The following is an 11,337-nucleotide window of genomic DNA, read 5'->3' on the forward strand; positions in this document are numbered from 1 at the left end:
GGCCGGCGCGGGGGCGGTGCGGGCGGTGCAGGGGCGGGACCGCGGACTAGGGGCGGGGCGCGGCAGAGGGCTGGGGAGCGAAGGGGGAGGGGGAGAGGAGGGCCGGGCCGGGCCGGGCTGGGCCGGGGGAGGGGCGGAGAGACGCCGCCGCCGCCGCCGCCGCCGCCGCCGCCGCCGCCGCCGCCGCCGCCGCCGCCGCCGCCGCCGCCGCCGCCGCCGCCGCCGCCGCCGCCGCCGCCGCCGCCGCCGCCGCGAGCCTGGGAAAGGAGAACCGTGAGCGAGCGAACGATTCAGTCCCCGGGCGGCGGCGGCGGCGGCGGCCGGGGAGGCGCGACGGCCGGGGCGGGGGAGCTGCTGCTGCGGGGGGCAGGTGGCGGGAGCGGCGGCGGTGGTCCGCACCAGCCATGCCGAATAAAAACAAGAAGGAGAAAGTGAGTCAGGTACCGCGCTGCTGGACTGGCCGGGCGGGGAGGGCAAGGAACCGCGCGGAGGGCGGCGGGGAACTGCCCGGGAGCGGGGCCCGGCGGGGCTCAGGGGTGCTGCGAGAGCGGGGGCGCTCTCTGCGCCCTCCCGGGGTGGGGGCCGGGGGCGGCGGGTCGCGCCGGGGCCGCGGAGCCCAGGCCGGGACGGGGGTCCTGATGGCCCTGGTGGCGGCCAAGGTGGGGGGCGGCGTGGGTGCCCGCCTCGGGGCAGCGCGCGCGGTGGGCGTGAGGGGGCAGGTGGGGCCGCGCAGGTGGTTGACCCAGCCTCGCAGACGCCTGGGCAGGGGCTCCAGGGGTGAGGGTGCAGGCGCCTATCAGGGACCCCCGGCCGGGGAGATGGGCAGCGAACGGACTCCGCTTAAGGCTTAGGAAGAATCGTCTGCCTTCCGGAGGGACGCTCTGGGGCTCTGAAATACTATTATTATCCTGGGTGGCGGCGGCGGCGATGCATGTGAGTGTGCTGCGTTTGCATTTGCGGGGGGGGGGGTATGTTTTTGCTTCAGGTGGAGCTCTGTAGCGTTTCAGAATCACCCCAGAAATCCTCGCTCGCAGGGTTTAGGGTGGGAAGGAAAAAAAGGGATGTGGTGTGGATCTTTCAAGATGCTGAGAGCGCTGTATAAATGTGGGTTTACCTGTTTCTGCTTAAAGTTGTCAGTGCCACATAATGCAGACGAAGAAAACAAGGAGAATCTGAATTTGGGTGGGTGGGTGTCACATCACAGTATTGTATCTCTAAACCATACGATGTAGAATTTCTTGATGGTATTGATTAAAACTATCAAAAGTCATTGTTAAATTGTATAACTATTTGTAAAACTGCATTTTGGTTTATCTGATGTTTAGCAGTCTAAAAATTGAGAAGCTTAATTGATTCTGCTTTATGTTTCCCAGGAATCGCCAAAAGCAGGGAAAAGTGGAAAAAGTTCAAAAGAAGGACAAGACATAATAGAATCAGAGGTAACTATTCTTAAATATTCACTTTACATTTTTTCATGAACACGTTTTAACTTAGGGTAGAAAAAATGAGGGTGAGAAAACCTAGGGTCTTCTAAAATGTTTCCCTGTATGAGATTTTTTTCTAGTGTCTTTCATAATCCTCCATTTTAGTTATTTGGGTTTGTATTATTCGCCTTTGGGGAAATATAAATGTTTTAATGAAAGTTGTGCGTATCTGTGCTGCTAGTATTTTTAAGTTCATCCCCCACCCCCCAAATCTCAAATCTAGCAGCCCTCCTGTGGAGACTGGTTTCAGGGGCTCTCTCATACTGGAGTTGTTCAAGTTCCTATTAGTTTTCCCATCCTCCCTCTTCCTTTACAAGGGGCCGGATCTGTCTCTCAGCAGCTCAGCCTCTTTCCTGTCACCCTTGCTTTCCTGGATGCAGTCTCTGCTGCTCGTGCCCTGTGCTTTTCTCTTTTGATGTCTGTTCCCCTTAGCCTCTTTCCCCAACAATGTTGGTATATTTTGGCTTATCTAGTTTTGCTATTTTTGTGCAATCTTCTATCATCTTTCACATTTTTTTCTTTGTAGTGGCCAATTCTGACCACTTTTGCTTCTTGCCTTTGGGCTCATTGAGGAAACAGCTGGGATGCTCCATGAGGATTGTGTCTACCTGGTGGGATTGGGCTTTGATAGCATTTGCAGAGCCAGCACTTGGCTTTGCCTTTTCTTCCTTGTGACTAGTTGTTGAACTGGAGGACCTTGGGCTACGGGTCTAGGAGCTGCATGGACCCAGGCAGAGCTAATAGGCCCTTTTGAATCACTGGTAGCAGAGAAGCTGCTTAATTTGGTGTCATAGTTCTCCAGAGCTGGATTGTTGAAGTCCTTCGTCTTATCACAGATGACGGTAATTTACAAGTGTCAGACCCTTTCCTATAAGCCAAATTAGAGTAGAGTTCAGTTCTGTCTGGCAGATAAGACCATTATCTGCAGTAGCCTTTTTTTCTTTTTTTTTTTTTAAGCCCCAGGTTATCTTTTCCTTATCATTTGGTACATTCTAAGCCTCCCTCCTCTTCAGGAGGTGGTTTATTCCAGCAAATCTGTTGCCCTCCCCAAAGCAAAAAACAGAAATCCGAAAGGTTCCTTAATTATCAATATTTTTGTGCCAGTCTTTCCCTGCCCTTTCTTTATAGCAGGCAGTCAAGCTTTACTGTGGCATTCTTGCATTTGATTTGATTACTTCCCTGTCACTCTTTTGACTAAATTGATTTAAATGAAATTTAGTTGCTGCGCAAGGGTGTATGCCTTTCCTTTTCCCTTTTTTGGTTTATTGATCTTGCATTAAAACTGCTTAGACTTCCTAGTGCTCCCCCAAACCTTTCTTGCTCACATACCTGTCTCTCACTGCTCGTGTCACACACACAAAAATCAGCGTGTATGTTTCATTTATTCCTGTTTTAGTGGAAAGAACCTGGCTGTAAGGATGGGAAAATGTTAAGTTTGAATCTGAAGAAAACGTCTCAGTAACTCAAAGATACCAAAGCCAATGATAAGTAAAATGTGTGTTTAAGGTGGATTGGGTTCTTAGATGGTCAGTTGCTTAAGATTCTTGAGGTGTGGCCTGCAGTGTCTTGAGTGTGATGCCCCACTTGTCTTTTTGTATCTTTTCTAGCGCTACTGTCTAAGAGCTGGAGCTACAGAGCTTGAAATTACAACTGAAAAATACTGAAATGTTGGGCCCTTCACTACTTCCTCCTAAGGATCCCAGAGGCAACATGGCATATTAACATGACAGTTGGCAGATCACTGTGTATATTTTGCAGGCGCACAAATTGAGGCACTTCCGTTCCTTTGAACTTGGAGTTGACCATTGCTTTTCCATTGTCTCTCTCACCTCAGTGTTCCTCTCTGTTCTTCATTTCTAGTCCCACCCCCTTACCAAGTGTGATGGACTCACGCAGGTGAATTAGACCATTACACACACTCGCTTCCTCTCCTGTCTGCTGATACTACTCTGAACTCGAATATTTTAACCTGAACCATTCACATAGGTCTGCAGTTCCCACGCTGCTTTTCAAACCTTTCTGATGTCACGTCACCTTCACAGTCAGCGTTGGTTCAGGTTACCCTGTGGACACCCCTCTGTTAGGACAGTTAGCACATCCAGGGCTGCCCAGCCCGAAAGGTGCAGAGTAGGTGCTCATCCGGGGCAGAGAAGTAATCCCAACAGAGAAAACGTTAAAGAACTTGGCCTGTGGTTGACTTAAATAATACACCCCTTCAAATGTGGGGAAGGTCCTTACACAGAAGTCCTGGCCGGTGATAATCTGGCCTCAAGGAAAACAAAGGAGTAGGTGGCTAACATTGCAGACCACTTTGTGGTTAGAACAGGGGGACATCTGATGGCGTGGGTTTTTAGCAAGAAGTCCTGCAGTAAAGGATAGAGTGCTTCAGCCAGGGGCTTAGTGAATAAAATGCTGACTCCTGATGGCCATAAACGATGGCGCCTAACTTCTGTGGCCCTGTTTCCTCTTCCCTAAAACGACTTGGTGAGTTTCAGCTTTGACCATTTTTAAGTTTATGGGATAGATTAGGCGTGACCTCTCTTGAAAGTTTTCCCTGCAAGATATCTGGCAGGATATGTCTTCCCATGTAACAGAAAACCATTAAGAGTCGTAACTGCTGCTGCGCAACTTTTGTCTTTTGGTAGAAACTCCTATTCCTTGAACGATGTGTATTGGAACATCTTTCTTTGCTTTTTTTCTCTTTCCAATAGAATGTTGAATGTTTGATTTGCTTATCCATACGTGTCCTGGGAATCTGTTTCCGCCCAGTACATCCTGCTGGTTTATTTCATAGCACACTTTTAAGGAGTGAGGATGCAAATGGGCTCACAGGTAACTTGACCTTGGAAAACTGTGGAGATGGACAGAGGGAACTCATCCTTGAGCAGCTGTTCTCGGTGCAACACTCAGGTCTGTAGAAACATAGCTAGGCTCATTGGATGAACACTTAGAATCCTAGTAAATTGCTCAGAGAGTCCTAAAGTCCATTTTAGAGGATCAGACCGTGCAGCCGTGGTTTTTGATACCGTTATTTTAATTTGTGTACTGTGTCCAAAGTTACGTTTTAAAAAGTGTTCGCGCTTTTTGTAAAGTGATTCGTTGTAAGCACATTGAAGGTCGTTGTGTGTTGTTCTCCAGTTGTGTATCTTACTTATCCTGCTTCAGCTCAGTTTTGTTTGAAAGTCTCTACAGCAACTCTTACGTAATATCTGTTGCTGAAAGGATAGCTGAACAATCCTCTCTCCAACTTTTTAGCTTATTTTGACCCCTTCCACCTTTAGTGATAACTTTGCTTTCTCTTTATGACCTATCCGTTTACATTCCCCTGGCCCCTTGCCCCCAGGGTTCCGGAGACAGGGAGCCAAGTCTTGCTGGGGTCTCATCGGTGTTGGTGGTGGAGTTGTGTCTTAGAAATTTAAACTGAAATTTTAGAAATATTTACTAATTCATCTAGTAATAACAGTAACACCCGTTACATGTTAATGGGAATAACGTTTTTATGAAAGACACCTTTCCATGAAACATTTTTTGACTCTCCAGTCATGTGACTCTGTAGCAGGCGTTTTAAGCTGAGTGAGTTGGAGGAGGACGAGGAAGTGGTTGTGTTGCTGTGTGGGTTTTCTGGGGAGGCGGCTGTGACTGTCCCCTCCCGAGAAGAGAGTCCCCGACTCCTGTCCCCAAACACCAAAAGCCTCTGTCTGGAGGCTGAATTCTGAGCTCAGGCTCTCACTGGGGGCCTCCCATGCCGCTTTTTCCATTGTTCTCTTCCCGACTTTTTCCAGTACAACCCTAAACTGGACTCCGGTGAAACGCAGAGAGGACTCAAAGGAATAGTACTTTAAGAACTTTTGTGGTGGGACTTCCCTGGCGGTCCAGTGGTTCACTCTGCACTTCCACTGTGGGGGGTACAGGTTCGATCCCTGGTCGGGGAACTAATCCCGCATGCCATGCAGCCAAAAAAAAAAAAACTTTTTTGAAATTCTTACGTAATTATTTTATAGGAAATGGGAGTTCCCTGCTTTTAATTGCCATTCTTCCAATCAGTCCGCATCATATTTGCTTAGAGCCACGGTGTTCAGGAAGGATGGCTCTGCAGAGAGGACAGTCCGCTGCTGACTGGAAGGACTTGGGGTCCGGAGGTGCCGTGAGCTCACTGTCCTCGGGGGAGTGAGGCTTCCCTGAGCCGCCCCCTCTTTGGCGCCCACTCCTGCCCTGCGCTACAAGCTGGACGCTTGGTAGGCCCTGAGTGTCTCCCACGGGTGACACCGCTGCCCTTGAGCAGCAGCCCACCCTCAGTACCATGGCCGGGTGTTCCCTGTGGGGCCGCCCTGTGGTCCTGTGCATGTTCCCCAGCATCCTTGGTCAGCCCCACTAGATGCCAGTAGCTCCCCGTCCCCTCCAGTGGTGACAACCAAAAGTGCCTCTCGACGTTGCCCAGTGTCTCCTGGAGGGCAAAATGGCCCCGTGTTGCAACCACTGCTCTAGAAAGATCCCTCCACAGAGCATGTGCATTTGCTTGCAAATCATGCCTGGCACGTGTTCGTGAGAAGAGCAGTGCTGCTGAAACAAAAGGGACATCAAAATTCATGAGGGTCCCAAAGAGCTCTGATCTAGGTGGGCTGTAGCTTTCAGGTGTTTTTCATATTAGAAACTAAAATTGAAAATTTTTAAATATGCATTAATTCATCTAATAACACCCCCATTACATGTTAACATAAATAGAGTCTTTTTTTTTTTTTTTTTTTTTTGGTACGCGGGCCTCTCACTGCTGCGGCCTTTCCCGTCGTGGAGCACAGGCTCCGGACGCACAGGCCCAGCGGCCATGGCTCACGGGCCCAGCCGCTCCGCGGCATGTGGGATCCTCCCGGACCGGGGCAAGAACCCGCGTCCCCTGCATTGGCAGGCGGACTCTCAACCACTGCGCCACCAGGGAAGCCCTAGAGTCTTTTTATGAGAAAACTATTTACAAAAGTTCACGGAAAAAATGGCATTGCTCTGTATTTTTGCAAACCTCTTTAATGTCTGGCTTAATAAAAGACAGCTGGCCTCTCAAGTCTGCGCCTGCATTCAGTCTGTTTTGATACCACGTCTCTGGTAGCCTGTGAAAAATCAACCTAACAATGGTTACAAAGGCAAAGCGTGTCTTGGTGTTATCATAAAAATAGTAGATCCCAGAAGGGGCCTAAGGGACCCCACTTTGAGAACTGTTGTAGAATACTTTTTCCCATCCTCTTTCTTGCTTATCTGAATCCTTTCATCTTTTTAGCTCCAACTCAAGTTCATTTTTTCTAAAATTTAAAGGAAGGTTTTTCTCACCATCTTGGAGCGTATTTTTTCCATATTTTCAGTTTGAATAGCAGTCATTTGCTGCACCAACTATTTATTATGTATAGTGCCTTGGACAGCCTTTATTTCCCTGTGAGAGAGAGAGAAAGGTTTGTTTTGAGCGTCTCTCGTCCTGTGCAAGCACTGGTAAGATAAAGAGTATGCTATTGTCCTTACTCGTGAAGCACTGTTTTCTGTTACTTGTGAAGTGTCACATCTGTTGAGCTTGGACATTCAGGAGACTTGGGAGTAACTTCCCCCCCGCAGTCAGTCACACTTGCAGCCGCTGAATAGATGGGACAAGATGGAGCACATTCTTGTTAAGAGCCACCTGGAGCTTTGAGTGAGGAAGTCAGATGTCTGAAAGCATCTAAGCAAACACAGGATCGCCATTAAATTGTGGAGTTCCTGAGTGCGTGTTGGATGTGGCGTGTGTGTAGCAGGTAAGCTGGCAGATAAGATCAGTCAGCATCCCTGTCCGTCTTAAATAAAAGCTCCGTTACATGATGTGTAGTTCTAGAAAGAGTCCTTCAAGCGACTTACGTGAAATCATGTGAAGTGTTCCAGTTCGTGGAAGCAGCTGCGAGCGAATGCAAGCCTTGAGCCCTGCCCCACGGTGGTGGCGAGGTTTCCACCTGCGTGTGGGGAGCTGGGAGAGTCAGTCTGCACCAGCATGTCATGGGGACATTTTCCTAAGTCACAGGGAAAATTCCTCTGACAGATCGCAACTCGAGAAAGTCTTCAGTGTTTCCTTGAATGTTGGGCACCTGCCCAGGTCAGGGAGTGATGCCATCTGGTTTGGCCCAGCATTTTGGTAACAGCCTTGCGTCTTGCTGTCAGTCTGTCGTGTGGAGCGGAGACTCCCCGGGCCGTGCTTCTCCCTCAGGTTTGAGAACAGCTGATGCTGGGAAGGGCTGCTTCCCAAACGCCGGCGACAGTGTCATCTTCGTCTTCTCCACCTGGGGGAGTGAGAGAACCGGCCTAGAAATTTAACTCTCCAAGGGTGGGAGGAAGAAAATCTTTGTTAGTTGGAAGACTTTGCGTTTTCCTTTATCATAAGTGTTTTTTAAAGATGAACTTGAGCATGGCTCTAAAGGGGCGTTAGCTCCAACCTAAAGCTGGTTTTGCGCAGTGGGTACCTGGCGGCTCTGAGGTGCTGGACCTGCGCCATCCAAGAGGTTAGTTAGCCTTTAGCCACACGTGGCTGTCTAAGTTAATGAAAAATACATTAGATTGAGAAATTCAGTTCCTTGGTCACACTAGCCACATTTCAAGTGCCCAGTGGCCACACGTGGCCAATGGCTTCCTGCTGGACAGTAGATAGGGAGCATTTCCCACTTCACAGAAAGTTCTACTGGACAGAGCTGCCTTAGACCCTAGCAGTAGCTTCCAAAATAACTCTAATGTGAGCGCACTGAACTTAACTTTGTTAGCTATCACTCTTCTTAATATGAAATATCAAATTTAAGATTAAATTTAAAAGAAGAGACATATAAATTGGCAAAAGAGAAGGAAATGGGTAAAATAGGGTAAAGAAACAGGTGAGAAGGGGCTTTGGTGGTGAGGTGGGAAGGAGGCCCTGCTTACCACTTGGTCCAGGACCCGCCTACGTTCTAAAGACCCCACCGGAAACACAGAGGAGGCCCCGCCAGTCCCCACAGGAGTGGACCCAGAGAGGCCCCAGGGAGACAGCCACCTTGTCTGCTTCTCATCTTCGTCTTTCTTTTTAGACATCTATCTTTACGGCGGCCGGGGGGGGGGGTGCGGGGGTCAGAACACACATGGTTTAAAAAAGAAAGTAGTGCGAAGTCTGTACTTTCCCATTTCACTTGATCCACTCTGAGCCCTGCATCACAGAGCAAACCTCTCTGGACTGTTCTGGTTTGCTCCGGATCGCACTGGAAGCAGTATGGTGTGGTCAGAGGGAGAGGATGGGCTCTGTAGTGGGAGGGAACATTCTCTCTCCCAGAGTCATCTTCCTCCCTTCATCTGGCCTTTCTCCTTCTCCCTCCCTCCCTCCCTCCCTCCCTCCCTTCCTTCCTTCCTTCCTTTCTTTCTTTCCTCCCTCCCTCCCTGACTTCATTCCCTCCTTCCTTCCTTCCTTCTTTTTTTTTTTTTGACACATTGCCTTATTTTATTCAAAAAACAATCTGCTCATACATGGTCCAAGAATACCGAAATAATAAAGCAAATATAATCACATGTGAAAGATTGGTCTTCAAACATCATAGCCAATGATGCCACACATGCCTGTGATCTCTCCGGCATGAAACCACGTCCACACCTCAGTGGCCACCAAACCATTCAGCAGAGCTTCCTTAACTGTGAGCTGTTTGAAGCTACCGGTTTGAGCACCACTGACAATTTTTTTCAAGCTCTGAATAGCTGTAGGGATCTCAGCAGGGGTTGGAGGGACCAGCTCAACCTTGGCATAGTGCCAAAGTATGGCCAATTGAGGCTTCAAGTAAGTCACAGCAGTGTCGACCTGCGCTGGGGCCTTCTCCGCGAGGTTATGGACAAACTGGGCTGTGGTTCTAGGACAGAAAGTCCGTCGCCCCGACTGGCCGGTTGAATGGTCATTCTCTTTCACGTTGCAGGCTTCCCTTCAGTAGATTCACTCACTCATAGTCATCCAGCAGGTACGTTCTGAGGTCCTACTATGTGCTGAGCGCCATCGCAGGTGCTGGGGATTCAGCACGGGACACAGCAGGGCCCCTGCCCTCAAGCAGTTTGCTTTCGGTGAGTGCTGTGTGCACTTGTGTTTCCAATTTCTCCACATCCTCCCTAACACTTGTTTTCCTTTTTCTCTTTTTTTTTAAACTATAGCCACCCTAGTGGGTGTGAAGTGTTATGCCATCGTGGTTTTCATTTGCATGTTGCCTAATGGCTAAAGATCTTGAGCATCTTTTCATGTGCTTATTGGCCATTTGTATATCTTCAGAGAAACGTCTGTTCAAGTTCTTTGCCAGGTTTTTTTTTCCCCGGATGCACTGGGTCTTTGGTGCTGCGCACGGGCTTTCTCTAGTTGTGGCAAGTGGGGGCTACACTTCGTTGCAGTGCATGGGCTTCTCATTGCAGTGGCTTCTCTTGTTGCGGAGCATGGGCTCTAGGCGCGCGGGCTTCAGTAGTTGTGGCCCGCCGGCTCTAGAGCGCAGGCTCAGTAGTTGTGGCACACAGGCTTAGTTGCTCCACGGCATGTGGGATCTTCCCGCACCAGGGCTCAAACCTGTGTACCCTGCATTGGCAGGCGGATTCTTAACCACTGTGCCACCAGGAAAGCCCCCTTTGCCAGTTTTTTAAATGGGTGTTTGTCTTTCTGTTGTTGGAGTTCTTAACGCAGGCATACCTTGTTTTATTGCACTTCACTTTGTTGTACTTTGCAGATACTGTTGTTTTTATAAATTGAAGGTTTGTGACAACCCTGTGCTGTCAGATGATGGTTGGCATTTTTTAGCAATAAAGTATTTTTAATTAAGGTGTGTACATTGTTTTAGACGTAATGCTATTGCACACTTAATAGACTACAGTATAGTGTAAACATGACTTTTATATGCCCTAGGAAACCAAACACTTCACGTGACTGCTTCATTGTGATGTTTGCTTTATTGCCGTGGTCTGGAGCAGGACCTGGAATTCCTCCAGTATCTCTGATATTGCCTGTACATTCTGGGTACTAGACCCTTATTACAAAAGTCACAGATATTTTCTCCCATTCCATGGATTGTCTTTTCACTTTCTTAATAAAAAGTGTCTTTTGTGTCTTTTTGTGTGTGTGTGTGTGTCTCTGATGCACAAAAGTTTTAAATTTGTATTAAGTCCAATTTATGTTTTTTCTTTTGTTGCTTGTGGTTCTGGCGTTATATCTAAGAACCGACTGTCAAATCCAAGGTCATGAAGATTTACCTCTGTATTCTCTTAAGAGTTTTATGGTTTTAGCTCTTAAATTTAGGTCGTGAATATGACTGGTCATTGATCTGTTTTGAGTTAATTTTTGTTTATAATTTTTGTTTATGTGTGAGGTAGGGATTTCCCCCCTCCCCCCATTTCATTCTTTTGCACGTGGTTACCCAGCTGTCCCAGCGTCATTGGTTGAAGAGACTGTTCTTTTCCCACTGAGTGGTCTTGGCTCTTAATTCTGTTCCATCCATCTATCTGCATGTCTGTCCTTACGCCAGTACCACACTGCTTTGATGGAAAGGGGTGCCGCTATGGGGTTTCAGCTACTGGTTAGTGTGATACAGATAAAGCAGCCGTGGAGGGAGCGGGAGATGCGTTGAGTTCCGACTCCTCGCCTCGTTCATGTGGAATCGCCACCCGGGTGCCGCAGCCCCTTCACAGTTGGGCTTATTTCTAGTCGTTTTCCCTGCCACATCGGTGACTCGTCCCACCATCCGCCATCTGCGGGAGCCCGGGTTCCCAGAGACCCCCCCCCCCCCGCCCACGCGCCTCCACTTCCGGGTCTTGACCTCCTGTCTAGACAACCAAAAGCCTTCTTGTGGGCCCTTCGGCTTCCACACCTGAGCCTGAG

At 48.9% G+C, this 11,337-nt stretch overlaps 2 protein-coding genes across 9 annotated transcripts in view; one reads left to right on the plus strand and one right to left on the minus strand.

Moving 5' to 3' along the window:
* The first annotated feature begins 267 nt into the window (after positions 1-267).
* The window catches only part of PPP2R5C (protein phosphatase 2 regulatory subunit B'gamma), a 131,895-nt gene continuing 120,825 nt past the window's right edge, over positions 268-11,337 (plus strand). For 6 of the 8 annotated variants that reach the window (XM_033420390.2, XM_033420384.2, XM_049706336.1 and 3 more), the window contains exon 1: positions 1,374-1,439. Coding sequence is in view for 2 of the 8 variants with exons in the window: in XM_033420368.2 (XP_033276259.1) it covers positions 405-431; positions 1,374-1,439 (93 nt within the window). In the remaining 6 variants the exon portion in view is untranslated. Of the gene's footprint in view, positions 432-804; positions 934-1,373; positions 1,440-11,337 lie in introns of those variants that run through there. The other 2 variants (XM_033420368.2, XM_033420371.2) reach the window with 2 other exon arrangements.
* On the minus strand, positions 8,912-11,207 carry LOC101272892 (ATP synthase subunit g, mitochondrial-like). Its single transcript, XM_049706861.1, has 2 exons — positions 11,198-11,207; positions 8,912-9,407 (listed from the first exon to the last, which is right to left on the minus strand). The coding sequence occupies exons 1-2, from the start codon at positions 11,205-11,207 to the stop codon at positions 9,028-9,030; spliced, it is 390 nt and encodes a 129-aa protein (XP_049562818.1). The 3' UTR covers positions 8,912-9,027.

This window comes from Orcinus orca, chromosome 2, assembly GCF_937001465.1.
Source record: "Orcinus orca chromosome 2, mOrcOrc1.1, whole genome shotgun sequence".
Lineage (NCBI taxonomy): Eukaryota > Metazoa > Chordata > Mammalia > Artiodactyla > Delphinidae > Orcinus > Orcinus orca.